The sequence below is a fragment of the Chiloscyllium plagiosum genome, chromosome 6 (genome assembly GCF_004010195.1).
Source record: "Chiloscyllium plagiosum isolate BGI_BamShark_2017 chromosome 6, ASM401019v2, whole genome shotgun sequence".
Classification (NCBI taxonomy): domain Eukaryota; kingdom Metazoa; phylum Chordata; class Chondrichthyes; order Orectolobiformes; family Hemiscylliidae; genus Chiloscyllium; species Chiloscyllium plagiosum.
The window spans coordinates 96,681,591-96,698,188 of record NC_057715.1 but is presented as its reverse complement, the minus strand read 5'-3'; the positions used below and the strand labels follow the sequence as shown (position 1 = coordinate 96,698,188).

The 16,598-nt window shown below is 40.3% G+C and overlaps 1 protein-coding gene across 7 annotated transcripts in view; it reads left to right on the top strand.

Moving 5' to 3' along the window:
* The window catches only part of fam168a (family with sequence similarity 168 member A), a 76,849-nt gene that overhangs the window by 45,326 nt on the left and 14,925 nt on the right, over positions 1-16,598 (top strand). For 4 of the 7 annotated variants that reach the window (XM_043692189.1, XM_043692186.1, XM_043692188.1 and 1 more), the window contains 3 exons: positions 1,395-1,537; positions 8,712-8,889; positions 11,383-11,513. In XM_043692189.1, the coding sequence (XP_043548124.1) occupies positions 1,395-1,537; positions 8,712-8,889; positions 11,383-11,495 (434 nt within the window). In that variant the 3' untranslated portion in view covers positions 11,496-11,513. The remainder of the gene's footprint in view (positions 1-1,394; positions 1,538-8,711; positions 8,890-11,382; positions 11,514-16,598) is intronic. The other 3 variants (XM_043692190.1, XM_043692187.1, XM_043692185.1) reach the window with 1 other exon arrangement.

Genomic DNA, 16,598 nt, shown 5'->3' with positions numbered 1-16,598 from the left:
TATGATTCCAACTGAAGTTACTAATGGTCAAATCGTATCCCAGATAGAAATCTGACATGATGGATCATATTTTATTTTTGATTTGGTTTTAACAAGGTGGTCTTTCGCTAAAACAGACTCAGTACTGCAGAGTGGGATTTAACATCATAAGTTTATTATGCAAAAGAAATGAAGGTAAATAGAATAAGCCAAACTATTTACATAAAATACAGATTTAAAGATGTTGAAACTCATGGCAAAATACTGTCCTATTAATCCCAACTGTATTCCATAATAGTACTTAAACACCAGAGAGAATTCCCTTCTCTATCCTATATAGTTTTACTTAACTGTGGTTTAAATCCCTAATCATGAGAATGATTGCCTTTTCCTTGATTTGTTGTACAACTGAATATGGATTTTCTTAGCTTCACATAATCCCTTCAAGGTTTGAACAAAACAAATCTGTTCTGAACTTTTAAACTAAACTCTTTACACTGAGGTAACCTTTTTCTTAACAGTTCTAAAATACCTCCATTTTTCGGGTGCCATTTTCAGCCACAATGCTATTGGTCTGGGATCATAAGTAGACCAGACTAGCTAATAGATTTCTATCCTTAAGGTCTTTCTGTGAACCACCTAAGTTTTTACAACAGTTGATAGTTCTGTGGTCAATGCTGTTTTTTTTTCAATACCAGATTTTTATTATTAATAGAATTTAGATTCCATCAGTTGCCATGGTAGGATTTGAATCAATGTCCTTATAATGTTAACAAGATTGCTAGTCCAGTAACATTATCAGAGCGCCACCATCTCCCTAACACTTTCAGTAACTTGCAACACCAAAACCTCCAAGTTGAAGACTAGGGTGGAGAAGAAGGTGCAGTTATTGGTGATGGAGAAAACAAATCTGAAACCTAGTTCACTGAGAGATATTGCACTAGTAACCTCTGGACCATTAACGTTCCGAATCAAATAATGTGTCAGCAGTTATCTAAAATATGCTAAAGTTGTGTGCGACAGCATTCTTTGGAATGAGTAGAAATGTTGCTGCATGCTTTCCATTAGTTAATTATGAAATGTATCTATTACTGTTAAGTTTATTATTTTAAGTTTAATGGGTGGTTGCTGTTTATATGTTGACCTTTTAGATTTTGATTTCTGAATTCATGCTACAAATTGAAACTCTGCTACTATTTACTTGAAATTCTAATGATTTTTTTTAACAAAACCGAGGAATCCTATGATTTGAATTGAATAATGGTAGTTGAGAAGATATGAACTGAGTGCTTTGGAAATATACTAAATTTAATTTTAAAACCATCCCCATTGTAGTTATTTTAGAATACCTGTTTTAGAAAAGGTTTTTATTGATAACTTTCTAGTAATTTTAATTATGTTTTTATCTTTTCTAGGGTACACTGGAGGAACCCCTTACAAGGTAGCACCTACTCAGAGTAATGGTGCACCTCCCCCTTATTCTCCATCTCCGAACCCTTACCAGACCGCCATGTATCCTATCAGAAGTGCCTATCCACAGCAGAATCTGTATGCCCAGGTAAATATTATACCAAATGGAAGTGCAGAAATCCAAAGGATTGGATGAACCTTCATATTTCCATGAGAGAATAATGACAATTTTGCCATGCTTGATGTAGATCTGTTATGATATCATAGAATCATCATCATAGAATCCCTACAGTGTGTAAACAGGCCATTGGCCCAACAAGTCCTCCGAAGAGCATCCCACCCAGATCTATTTCCCTATCCTATGTTTCCCATGACTAATGTCCTTAACCTACACATCCCTGAACACTATGGACAATTTAGCATGGCCAGTTCACCTAACCTACACATCTTTGGATTGTGGGAGGCAACCAGAGCACGGAGAGAACCCACGCAGACATGGAGAGAATGTGCAAACTCCACAGTTGCCCAAGGCTGAAATCGAACTCTAGTCTCTAGCACTGTGAGCCCAGTGCTAACCACTGAGCCACTCTATTTTATGATAAAATTGGTGAAACAGTGCATATATCCTCAGTTCGTGGTTGGTAATAGGTGCTGTGCTAAAAGTTGTGTATTTATATAGTGGACATGTTTGTTGGTAATTACGTTATGTTTGGGGTAGCTCTACTCTCCCTTTCATTCTGTCTGCTGCTCTTGCTTTCCTTCAGTCTCTTTCATTAGCATTTTTTATCATTCTCTATCTGTACCTTTCAACAACAACCATTGGTTGAGCTCTGTTTCTCTAAATCTGGCCTATTATTCAATCTTGTCTCCTTTTGTCCTGCAGTTTCTTGAACATCTTCCTGGTATCCCAAAATTCGCTCTATATCGCACTCATGAATGTGAATTATTAAATGTAACTTTGTCACTTTGTGATTAGTCCATCTTCTATTTACTTTAGTTGCAAGTGGGTTTTGTGTATTGCCAACATTCCGACAGTGTTTAAAGTAACACGTTGAAATGAATAACTGGATCTGTTTAATTGCACTGTTCTTTATTATGTAGTATTAACATAATGGCAGCTCTAAATCAACTGAAATATTGATGCCTATGATCTCCGATTTGATTTCTTCAAAGAGGGTTGATGGAGTGTACATGGACTTCCAAAAGACGTGTTGACGAACCTGTTACATAGCACTTAGTGAAATGAAAGGGACAGTGGCAGCACATTTACAAAGTTGGCTGAGTAATGGGAAACAGTAGCAGCAAATGGTTGCTTTTTGAACTGAAAGAAATTGGACATTTGCATACAATTATACAATTTCCCCAGGATTGGGCATTTCAGGCTTTTGCTTTTGTTGTTCTGTACTAATGATGTCAATTTGGGTGTGAAGGGCCCAATTTCAGAATTGGTGCACAAAACAACACTTGGAAGTATTGAACTCTGAGGAAAATAGGAATGCACTTCTGAGAAAATGTGGGCTTGCCTGGAATGGACGTTAAGTGTTTTGGTTGGGAGTAGAAGAGTGAAAGATTACAATGCTAAAGGACGTGGATAAGCAGGGACCAAAGGGTATGGGTATAGAAATAATGTACATACTAGATCTTTACCTTCACAAATAGGGCCAGAAAGGAGAAGAGCTTGAAAGCTAAACTGATTTAAGAAACTAGTTTGACCTCATCTGCAGTATTGTCTAATTATGAGTGTCATACTTCAGGAAAGATGCAAAAGCATTGGAGACACTGCAGGAAAGTTTTGTGAGAATGGTTCCAGAGGTGAGGAACATTGATCGGAAATACTAGGGCTGTTCTCCTTTTGAGAATTAGACATTAAAAAATGATGCTTTAAAAGTATTCAAAGTCCTGAGAGGTCTGGACAGATTAGATGGGGAGAAACAGTTTGCATTTCTGCAGGATATGCAAACCAGAGAACGTAGATTTTAGGTAGTTGAAAAATGATATAATGCACATGAATTTCTTTTAAAGCAGTGAATGGTTAGGAACTAGAATGCACTGCTTGCGAGTGTGGTGGTGACTGATTCAATTGGAGTTTTCAAAACTAATCTGAAGAGAAGAATATTTCAAGGTTGTGTTGAAAAAGCCAGTGGGAGCACGTCAGTTCTTTTTGCCGAAAGTCGGTGTGGACCTAGTTCTGTTCATTATGATTCTATTATAGTATGAAAACTAATGCATTAGGAATTTGGGAGACCGTTAATATCACTGTGGAATAGGATATGTTGCCATTTTTATTGTGGAGGATTAAACATGTGTAAGACCAGCATTAGAATTGTATAGTTAACTAGATAAGTTGTTTTCGTGGAGGTGATGGAACCAAATGACCTTAATTTTTGTTAGTGGTTTCAGTTGATCACTTTCAGACCTTGGGGAGCCACATTCAGAATGGAGGTGGACAATTAAACAACTCATTGAAGGAGAAGTTCCACACATCACCATCCTTAATGATGGGGGAAGTCCAGCATCTCCATGCAAAAGTCAAGGCTGAACCATTTACAACAATCTACAGCTAGAAGTACCAAATGAATGAGCCATCTCTGCATCCTCTGAGGTCCCTACCATCCCAGATGCCAGTCTTTGGCCAATTTGATTCAGTCCATATAATATCCAAAATAAAATCTGATGGCACTGGTTGCTGCTAAAGTTTATGGGCCCTGGCATATTATGACAATATTACCAAAGACTGGTGCTGCAGAATTTGCCATGCTGTTCATAAAACTGATCCAGTACAGCAACAAGATTGATGTCAACCCAGCAAAATGAAAGCAGGAAAAATCTAATATGGCTAATTACTTCCCTGTCCGTTTAATCTCATCCGGAAAGTGATGGAAGGGGTCATTGACGGAACTATTAAGCAATGGTTGTTCAGCAATCACTTGGCTCGCTGACATTCAGTTTGGATTCCTCCAATACCATTCACTTTTTGACTTCATTCTCGCCTTGGTCCAAACATGGGCAAAAGAGGTGAAGTCCCAAAGTGAGGTGAATGTAATTGCTTTTGACATCAAAGCAGCATTTGACCGAGTATGGCATCAAGGAGTTCCAGTGATAATAGTGGAGTCAAGGTAAATCATGGGGAAATGTCTCCCCTTGTTGAATTCATACCTAACAGGAAAGAAAATGGTTTGTGTTGGAGGTCAATCATCTCAGCCCCAGGGCATCACTGCAGGAGTACCTCCGTGTAGGGTCCCTGCTCAACTGTTTTCAGCTGCTCCATCAATCACCTTCCTTCCACCATGAGGTCAAAAGTGAGGTTGTTTGCTGCTGATTGCATCAGGTTTGGCATCATTCATTATTCCTTGGATATTCAAGCAGTCCATGTCCAGCTGCAGCAAGAGCTAGAGAAAATGCAGACTTGAGTTGATATGAGGCCATTGGCATTTGTTACACGATTGCCAAACAATGACTATCTCTGACAAAAGAGAATCTAATCATCACTCCTTGACATTCAATGCCATCAACCATTACTGAATACCTCACCCATCAAATTCTTGGGGTTACCGTTAACCAGAAACTGAATTGGGTGATCTATGTGAATTCCATTGTCTGAGAGAGCTGCTCATAGCTTAGGAATTCTGTAGCGATTGATTTCTCTTTCTGATTCCATAATCCTTGCCCAAATGTCTTCAAGACACAAGTGAAAAGTATGATGCAATACTGTCTACTTGCCTGTATGGCTGCAACTCTAATAACACTCAAGCTTAAAATCATCCAGCACATCCCACTTGATTGGCACCCAGTGCACTGTCTGGCACCCTTTCTGCTCCTATGTCTATGGTCTAAATCCACTAATGAATAGTGGCAGTGGTGTGTCTATCTGCATGATTCACTGCAGCAACTCAGATTCTTAGACTGCACCCTCCATGGCTCTGACCTCTACTGTCTAGTAGGGCAAGGGCAGTAGATGTATGAGAACACCATCACTTGCAAGCTTCCTTCAAGTGTCACAGCATCCTGGCCTGGAGCTATATTGCCGCTTCTTTACTTTTAGTGCCAAGACCCAGAATTCTCCTCTTAACAATAGTGTGTGTGTCCCTACAACTTAAAAAGGCAGTTCTTTGCTACCGTTATTTCTACAAGTAAGGATGAGTAATAAATACTGGCTGAACCACTGATGCTGACATTCCATGGACAAAATATTAAAAAGTATGGGCAGCAAGTTGAACTGTGGGATGAGATCACAGATGTGTTGGGCTCAATGGTTTTTTTTGTTTTTTGTTGTGTTCTGTAGTCACCATTTTCAAGAAAAAGTTGTAATCAGTGACTCTTTGATTAGTACCATTGGAAAGTGATTCTCTTTGTGCCAGCAGTTAAAGGTATCTTGCCAAATGGATAGCTGTGATGATTTGGGCAATACCAAAGGAAAATGAATTGGAGATGCCAGTGTTGGACTGGGGTGTACAAAGTTAAAAATCACATAACACCATGTTATTCCAACAGGTTTAATTGTAAGCACACTAGCTTTCAGAGCGTTGCTTCTTCATCAGGTGGTAGTGGAGGACTCAATCCTAACACACAGAATTTATAGCAAAAATTTACAGTGTGATGTAACTGAAATTATACATTGAAAAACTGTCTGTTAAGCCTCTCATCTGTTAGAATACTGTGATAGTTTCACTTTCATGTGTAAATCACAAAATCTATTTTTTAAAAAGTTGCATTCTTGGGTTAGCTGTTAACAATGGTGATAGCTCGACAATATGTTGAAGGTGTTGGCCCCCTGTGTTCTCTGTATATGTCATGATGCTTAGATTGATTCTAATCTAAAAAGTGAGATAAGAGTTTTACATGAATTCATGCAGTTTTTGAGCAAAGTACAATGTAACCCTGCAAGTACAAATTCCCCCACAAAATGTGTGTGCGCATGTGGGTCTTTGTCTGTGTGTGTGTGTGTGTGTGTGTGTGTGTGTGTGAGAAAGTGTGTGTAGTGAGTGCAGAGCATCTTCCTCAACCGGGACCTTTGGTTCATGTCACATTACAGGTGACCACCATTGCACCACACACACACACACACACCTATACGCACGTACACATACACAGGCACTCCTATACACGCGGACACACATATACACAGACGCGCACATAGACACCCACACACGCACTCCCACCGTCTCACATGCACCCCCTCACAGACTTGTGATAGTGGAGGGCTCAATCCTAACACACAGAATTTATAGCAAAAATTTACAGTGTGATGTAACTGAAATTATACATTGAAAAATTGATTGTCTGTTAAGCCTTAATCCATTGCAAAATATATGTGTACATGCACATATATATTTTGTGGGGTGAATTTGTACTTGCAGGGTTACATTGTACTTTGCTCAAAAACTGCATGAATTCATGTAAAACTCCATTATCTCACTTTTTAGATTAGAATCAATCTAAACATCATGGCATAGGCAGAGAACCCAGGGGGGCAACACCTTCAACATATTGTCTAGCTATCACCATTGTTAACAGCTAACCCAAGAATGCAACCTTTTTTAAAAAAAGGTTTTGTGATTTACAATTGAAAGAAGTGAAACTATCACGGTATTCTAACAGATGAGAGGCTTAACAGACAATCAGTTTTTCTATCTATAATTTCAGTTACATCACACTAAATTTTTGCTATAAATTCTGTGTTAGGATTGAGCCCTCCACTACCACCTGATGAAGGAGCGACACTCCGAAAGCTAGTGTGCTTCCAATTAAACCTGTTGGACTATAACCTGATGTTGTGATTTTTAAACAAAGGAAAATGAAGTCATAGAGATGTACAGCATGGAAATAGACCCTTTCGGACCAACTTGTCTATGCCAACCGGGTATCCCAACCCAATCTAGTTACACCTGCCAGCACCCAGCCCATATCCCTCCAAATCTTTCCTATTCATATACCCATCCAGATGCCTTTTAAATGTTACAATTGTACCAGCCTCAATCACTTCCTCTGGCAGCTCATTCCATAAACGTACCACCTTCTGAATGAAAAAGTTGCCTCTTGGGTCTCTTTTATATCTTTCCCCTTTCACCCTAAACCTATGCCCTCTAGTTCTGGACTCTCCCACCCCAGGGAAAGGACTTTGTCTGTTTATTCTCTCCATGCCCCTCATAATTTTGTAAACCTCTATAAGGGCACCCCTCAGCCTCCAATGCTCCAGGTAAAACAGCCCCAGCCTGTTCGGCTTCTCCGTATAGCTCAAATTCTCCAACCCTGGCAACATCCTTGAAAATCTTTTCTGAACTCTTTCAAGTTTCACAACATCTTTCCGATAGAAAGGAAACCAGAATTACACGCAAGATCCAACAGTGGCATAACCACTGTCTTGTACAGCTGCAACATGACCTCCCAACTCCTCTACTCAATGCTCTGACCAATAAAGGAAAGCATACTAAACGCCTTCTTCACTATTCTATATACCTGCAACTCCACTTTCAAGGAGCTATGAACCTGCACTCCAAGGTCTCTTTGTTCAGGAACGCTCCCTAGGACCTTACCATTTAGTGTATAAGTCCTACTAAGATTTGCTTTCCCAAAATGCAGCACCTCTCATTTATCTAAATTAAACACCATTTGCCACTTCTCAGCCCTTTGGCCCATCTGATCAAGATCCCATTGTAATCGGAGGTAACCTTTACTGTCCATTGTACCTCCAATTTTGGTGTCATCTGAAAACTTACTAACTATACCTCTTCTATAAATGATTAAAAGAAGTGGACGGGGCACCAATTCTTGTGCCAGTTGGATCTTGTGCTAACTCGTTTGCATAAATAGATCTTTCTAGCTGTATTTTTGACAATAATAAACTTTTAAAAATTTGATAACAGACCTTGACTGAGATCTAAAAGTAAGACATGGTGGAAACTACAAAAAGCAAAGCACCTGTAAAAGGCAAGTGAGAACTTGGCCTAGTTTGTGTTGTTCAGATTTACAGTATCTTAAGTAGTGTTTGACAAGAGAAACAAGGATTCAGAATTAACCAACGTACAGCTGTATAACTGAAAAAGTCACTTAAGTTTTTGTTTCTATGTGCATTTATTCAACAAAATCTTTTTGACAATCTTCGATTGCAGCCTTCACTGGCAAAACTGGCCATTATTTTATTTATTGAATTGCACTGATTTGGTGGTGTTAGGCCATTTGAGTTCTGTAGTATTTTTGGTAAAGCATTGTTGACTTGATGCTTGTGTTTTGAGCCAACAAGTGTTTTTTTTTGGAGGTATGGCATGCACTTCTAGTCAAATGTTGCCATAAGACTTCAGCTGATCTCTTGATATTCTTTTAAGCAGGGGGCGTATTACACACAGCCTGTGTATGCAGCACAGCCTCATGTAATCCATCATACCACAGTGGTGCAACCCAATAGCATTCAACCTGCTATCTACCCAACTTCTGTCCCTGCTCCACGGACCAATGGGATGGCTATGGGAATGGTTGCTGGGACTACCATGGCAATGACAGCAGGTATATCATGCTTAATAGTTTCATTTGTAAGTGTATGCATTGCTATAACAATTTCTCTTTATGTCACTTGATGTGCAAATATCAGTCAATCCCTTCTCTGGAGATGAAAGTACCACGAGGATTTATAATATGGCAAAGTGGCTACATGAAAATTGAACCATTTTGAGGTTTCTGCATTTTTTAAAAAAAAAGAGGGGCACAGGATAGTCTATATGATCCAAACATGACCTTCACAGTTCATCTGTCAAAGGATTGACAATCTGATATGTTTACTGTTTGTGTCTCCACAGATGTTGTCAGAACTTCGAAATTTTTCTAGTATTTTATTTCATGGTGTACACTTTTCAATATATTTAATCTAACTGCTGAAAGCAATTACATATAAATCTGCAGAATTTCAGTTAATATCTAAATTGCCTCAACTAGTTATACTGCAGTTTCCCACTGCATGGATTTCTGTAATGGAGACACTTCTGAAATCTAGGCTTGTTTCTAAACAATTCAAAGATCATCTGCCCCCTGAAAGAACACATAATCTAGTGTCTTTCTCATTTTCCTCTTCAGCACTGGAATTTTTATTTCCCTTTTCACATAGTGATGCAATTCCTTTCGAAAAACTTCAACTGACACTGTTCACACTTTGAGATACTTAACAGCATTGAGTGATTCAGATACGAAAGGATACTTCCTCATGTCACCATTGCTTCTTTTGCCAGTTAACTTACGTCTGGCAGCACCTTTGAGTCAAAGAAAGATTGGAAAATTATTGATTTTTTATTTATTGTCATGTGTTCCGAGGTACAGTGTAAAGCTTTGTTTACAAGCAGTGCAAGCAGATCATTGTGAGCAATGATATACAGATCGAAAAGACTTAGAGGCACACAGGTTACATTGAACAGGATGTGTGCCAGATGAGGTCAGCATCACAAAGAGCAGCATTATTTGAAGCTAGAATGTCCATTCATCAATCTAATACAACCTGGGAATAAGCTGTTTCTCAACCTGATGGTGCATGTGTTCAGACTTCTGTCTCTTCTGCCTTACAGAAGAGGTTGTAGGAAATCATTACTGGGGTTTGATAGGTCTTTAATATTGGCAGCTTTCCTGCAGCAGTGAACCGTGTAAATGGAGTCCATGGATGGAAGGTTGGCTTCCGTGATCGTCTGGGCAGTGCATACCACCTTTTGTAGTTTTTTTACGGTGCTGGGCACAGCAGGTGCCATATAGGTTATTATGCACCCGAGCAGTATGCGGTCATTAGTACATCTGTAGAAGTTGATGAGAGTCCTTATGAACATGCCAAATTTCCTGAGTCGTGTGAGGAAGAACAGACACTGTACTTGCGCTTTCCACTCACTCTCCTTAGGAAGCATCTCGTCCAATCCTGGTACCTTATTTTAAGTACCAACAATCTATTCATCACCTCCGCCATATCAATTTCAAACCCTTCTAGTGTCTGAACTATCTCTTTCACCGTGACCTGAACATTATTTTCCAAGGGTAAAGTATTCATACCACAGTAATATTCCCTGCCTTTATGCGTAATTCCCTTTTTGCGCTCTAATCGACTTCGTTATTCTTAGCATCCTTTTACTGTTTATACACTTGTGGAAGACTTTTGGATTCCCTTTTATAGTTGCTGTTACACTGATGATTTATTGTGCTAACATGCTCATCTAAGCTTGCACATTAATGGTCAACCATTTAGTGAAGTTACCATCCTTTGTTTTTAATTGCAATCATTTAATATTCTCCAATTGTGTGCTTAACCCCCAATCATAGTAGGATCATTTGCTGATCAGTAAGTGAAAGAAAAATATAAGTACTTGCATTTATTTGGTGTTTCATCAGATTCTTCAAGTATCCCATATTTCTTCTTGTGCAGTTCATTGCTTTAAATGAATGGTTGTTATAAAGTGAGCACAAATTTAGGCTGGTCTATTCCGACTCTAACAAGTGCAACAAAGAGAATCTGACGAAAGGCAAGGTGTCTTAACATGTTAGTAAGAACTTTAGCTTAAGCAAAGTACTTGGAGGATGGCGTTCAAGTTCCCTACAACTAGTTTAGTCAGTTGTGACAGGAGAAAGCAGGCATAGCACCAACTTGGGAAGGATTAACAGGTCAAGAAAATGGCAAGGTGAATACATCTAAAAAGCCTCTTATTCTAAATCACTTATCTATCTTAAGAAGCACCTTAATGACAGTGAAATTTGAAAACCATTAGAGTACATGCTTGAGGGAAATCATTTGATCTTGTATGTTCTGCGAAAAGAACTATTCATGTGCTGTACAGTTTGAAACAAGAATTGCTGAATATTCTTATTATCTTCTGTGGTATATCTAAAGTGAATATGGGAAGGATAAAGTTGTATATTAAAGTAATGCAGCATCTGTTTTAAAAGGTTCACGATTTTTTTCTTCTGTTCAGAAACAAAGTTGTTCAAATAAATGTCTGTATTAACCTGAAGATTTTATCTCCCCTGCCTCTCAAGGGACTCTGCTGACCACGCCACAACACACCCAACTAGGACCACATCCTGTTTCTGTGCCAACATACAGGACTCAAGGAACACCTGCATATAGCTATGTACCTCCACATTGGTAAATTTCCAAACCAACTCATGTAAGTAAAGCCACAATGTTAGTGAGTATTTGACTGATGTGTATATAAATGTAACATAGCTGGAAATGTGTTGCTGGAAAAGCGCAGCAGGTCAGGCAGCATCCAAGGAGCAGGAGAATCGACTTTTCGGGCATGAGCCCTTCTTCAGGAATGAGGAAAGTGTGCCAAGCAGGCTAAGATAAAAGGTAGGGGGGAGGGGCGTTGAAAATGCGATAGGTGGAAGGAGGTTAAGGTGAAGGTGATAGGCCAGGGTGGGGGTGGGGACGGAGAGGTCAGGAAGAAGATTGCAGGTTAGGAAGGTGGTGCAGAGTTCGAGGGTTGGGACTGAGACAAGGTGGGGGGGAGGGGAAATGAGGAACTGGAGAAATCTGAGTTCATCCCTTGTGGTTGGAGGGTTCCTAGGCGGAAGATGAGGCACTCTTCCTCCAGCCATCGTGTTGCTATGGTCTGGCGATGGAGGATTCCAAGGACCTGCATGTCCGTAGTGGGGTGGGAGGGGGAGTTGAAGTGTTGAGCCATGGGGTGGTTGGGTTTCAAAGAACACCTCTGGGACACCTGGACCAACCTACCCAACCACCCCGTGGCTCAACACTTCAACTCCCCTCCCACTCACCTTCCTAACCTGCAATCTTCTTCCTGACCTCCCCACCCTCACCTTAACTTCCTTCCACCTATCGCATTTCCAACGCCCCTCCCCCAAGTCCCTCCTCCCTACCTTTTATCTTAGCCTGCTTGGCACACTTTCCTCATTCCTGAAGAAGGGCTCATGCCTGAAACGTCGATTCTCCTGCTCTTTGGATGTTGCCTGACCTGCTGCGCTTTTCCAGCAACACATTTTCAGCTCTGATCTCCAGCATCTGCAGTCCTCACTTTCTCATATAAATGTAACATACTCAAGTTGTGAAAATTGATTTTCAGTATTTAGTAAATTCATATCTTAAGTCATAGAAGACTGCAGCACAGAAAAAAGACCCTTCAGCTCATTGAGTATATGCCAGTCAAAAACAACCACCGCATTTTCTAGTATTTGGTCCATTGCCTTATATGATATGGCATAGTAAGTGTACATCTAAATACTGTTACAATTTTGAGGGTTGCTATCTCTACCACTGTTACTGAGTTCCAGATTCCCACCACACTGTAAAAAGGTGTTTCCTTACATTTGCTCTAAACCTCCAGCCTTTTACTTTAAATGTATGCCTCTGGTCATTGGTCCCTCCCCTAAGGGAAAATGTTCCTCCGGTCGATCCTATCTGTGCCCCTCATAAGTTTGTATGTTTCAATTATGTCTTTCCTTCAGTCTTATCTGCTCCAAGTAAATAACCCTAGACTATCATAACTAAAACTCCCTGGCCCACGGAACATTCAGGTAAATCTCCTTTGTACCTTCTGCAGTGCTATCACATACCCTCTATAATGTGGAATCCAGAATTGTGCACACAACTCTAATTTGACCATAATAACCTTTTATACAGTTCCAGCATAACTTCCCTGCTCTTAAACACATTGTCTTGGCTAATAAAGGCAAGTATCTCATTCATTCATAACCACTTTTATCCCTGTCGATCATCTTAAGAGACTGGTGGACATGCACAACAAGGCCTGTCTGATCCTTGGTACTTCCTAGGATCCTAATGTTCATCCTGTATTCCCTATATATTTGTTTGTCCTGCTCATGTGCATCGCCTCACACTTGTCTGGATTGAATTCTATTTGCCACTGATCAGTCCATCTGACCAGCCTATCTATATCCTCCTGTAATCTAAGGCTATTCTCCTCACTATTTACGACCGCACCAATTTTCATTTCATTTATGAATCTACTGATCAAACGTCCGACATTCAAGTCTAAATCATTTATACCACAAACAGCAAAGGGCCCAACATTGATCCCCGTGGAACTCCACTGGCGGCAGGCTCCAAGTCTCTCCAACGCCTTGACTATCACCCTCAATTTTCTGCCACTCAGACAATTCTGGATCCAATTAGCCAAATATCCTTTAATTCTATGGGATCTTTCTTTCCATGTCAGTCTCCCATGAGGAGTCTTATCAAAAGTGACTGAAAACAACAAATGCTGGAAATCACAATGGGTCAGACAGCAACCATGGAGAGAGGGAGAGAGCAGGCTAATGTTTTGAGTCTAGATAACTTCTTCAGAGCTCTGATGAAGTCATCTAGACTTGAAACATCAGTTTGCGCTCTTTCTCTCCATAGATGCTGTCTGACTCACTGTGATCTCCAGCTTTTGTTGTTTTCAGTACAGATTCCAACATTTGCAGTAATTTGCTCCTACAACCTTATCAAAGGCTTTGCCGATGTCCAAGTAGGCTATGCTAAAGGCATTGCCCTCATCAACATACCTGGTCACTACTTCGAAAAATTCAGTGAAGTTGCTAAGGCATGACCCTTTAGCAAAGCCATGTTGGCTGTTCTTGATTAATTCTTACCTCCCTAAGTGCAGATTTATTCTGTCCCTCAGAATTACTTCCAATAATTTCTCCACCATTGATGTTAGCCTGATTGGCTTGTAGTTTCTTCGTTTATCCCATGCTACCTTTTTGAATAATAGTAACACATTGACTGTCATCCAGCCGATCTCCTTTGGCCAGCGGAATGATTATTATTGCTAGAGTCCCTTATTTCTTCCCGTGCCTCACTGAAAAATCTGGGATGTATTTCTTCCGGCCCCAGACTACTCAGGACCTCCTCTCTTTCTATGCTGATTTCTTAATTTGTACGCAAATTGGAACTGTGGTCCTTAATGGGTCCTCATCTTTTCCTAGTTATCATTTTACCTTTAATGTACTTCTAAAATAACTTTAGATTTTCCTTTATTTTACCTTGCATTATTTTCTCATGCTACTTTTTGCTCTCCTCATCCCTCTTAAAGGTTCCTCTTGCACATTCTGCACTCTCCTAGGCTTCTGTTTTGAGCCCTTGGTATCATAAGCCTCCCTTTTTTCTCTTTATCCAAGATTGGATATCTCTCAATATCCAGGGGTTGCTAAACTTTTTGGTCGCACCCATTATCTTTATTGGAAAATGTTGGCCCTCTACATTCCATATTTCCTTCTTGAATGCATCCAACTGTTCTGACATGGATTTCCCAAAAGATATCTGTTCCCAGTCAACTCTGGCCAACTCATACCTAATCTTATTAAAATCAGCTTTCCTCAGCTTGCAACTTTGATTTCAGACCCATCCATCATCTTTTCCATAACAGTCTTGAATCTAATGGAGTTATGATCACTCTCTGCAAAATGTTCCCCCATTGATACTTCAACCATTTGTCCAGCTTCATTACCATAAAAGTAATTCAAGGACAGCTTCCTCTCTTGTATGGCCTTCAGTGTACTGACTTAGTAGGCTTTCCTGGATGCTTTTTAAGAATTCTGTTTCCTAGTGAACCTTTAATGCAATGATGACTCCAGTTAATGTTGGGCAAGTTAAAATTCTGTACTGCCACTTCCCTATTACTTTTAATCTTCCCTGAAATTTGCCTCCATATCTGCTGTTCTATTTCTCTCAGACTGTTGGGTGACCTGTAATAGACTTCCAGCAATGTGATTGTTCCTCTTTGATTTTTTATGTTCTATCCACATGGCTTCGTTTGCAGATTCTTCTAAGTTTTAATCCCTCCTTACTGCTGTAATAGATTTTCGAATCAATGCTGCGACATCCCCTCTTTTCCCAATTTCCCTATCTCGCCTGAAGAACTTGGAATATTGAGATAACAATACTGCTCCGCTCTTAATTACGTCTCATTGACCTTATGTCCCCATGTTCTAATTTGTGTCCTCAACTCATCTGCTTTGTTTGTTTGATTCCTTGCATTAAAATAAATACCATCCAACTTTGCCAGGCTTCCTGTGCCTCAAATGGCCTACATTTTCTATGCCACATTGACTCATTTGCTGTCTCCTCTAATTTGGCCATTCATCTCCCCATTGCTAACATTCTGTGATCCCTCGCCCTGCACCATTTTTCCAGCCACTCATTCATCTGACTAACCTCTTATTTCTATGCTCACTAGCATGTGGCAGCAGAATGAATCCAGAAATTAAACCTTTTGGTTTCTGTTTTTAACCTAATTCCTAGCCCCTCAAATTCTACTTGCAAGACATCATGCCTTTTTCTACATATGTCATTGGTACCGATAAGCATCATGATCCCTATATGTTTGTCCTTCCCCCTTCAGAATGCCCTGCAGACATTTAGTGACATCACCGATCCTGGCATTGGAGAGGCAACATAGTGGTCTCTCTTGTGGCTGGAGAAATGCCTGTCTGTTCCCCTTGCAGTTGAAACTCCTACCACTGTAGTCCTGCTGTTGTCCTTTCTCCTCTCTTGTGCTGCAGATCCACTCATGGTGCCATGAAGTCAGCTCCTACTGCTTTTCTCTACACCGTAATCTTTGCCAACTATCTCCAAAACGATATATCTGTTAAAAGGGGGGGGGGGGAAGGCCACAAGGGAATCCTGCACTACCTGCCTTCCTCTACTGTACCTGATGGTCACTCATGTCTTTCTGCTTGTTTAGCCTTCAGCTGTAGTGTGACCATCTCACTGAATGTGCTATCCACAACATGCTCAGCATTGGGGATGCTTCACAGTGAATTCACCCACAGCTCCAGCCCCACACTGTGGTTAGCCAGTAGCTGCAGCTGGACATATTACCAAGGACAACTGAAGCTTCCATGATTTGCCACTTAGCACAGGAGGAGCAGATGTGACTTCTGTGCCACGACTTCTCTTGAGCCCCTTAGTTAATCCCTTGTTTTTGAAAAGAATGCTTATGTAAGAATGCTATTAACTTTCCTTGCACTAATTTTATTTATCTCCCCCTACTTTGCTGACTTCTATTCCTTTTATTTACATTAGACTAGATTAGACTAGATACAGTGTGAAAACAGGCCCTTCTGCCCAACAAATTCACACCGACCTGCTGAAGCGCAACCCACCCAGACCCCATTCTCCTACATTTACCCCTTCACCTAACACGATGGGCAATTTAGCTCGGCCAATTCATATAACCTGCACATTTTTGGACTGTGGGAGGAAACCGGAGCACCCGGAGGAAACC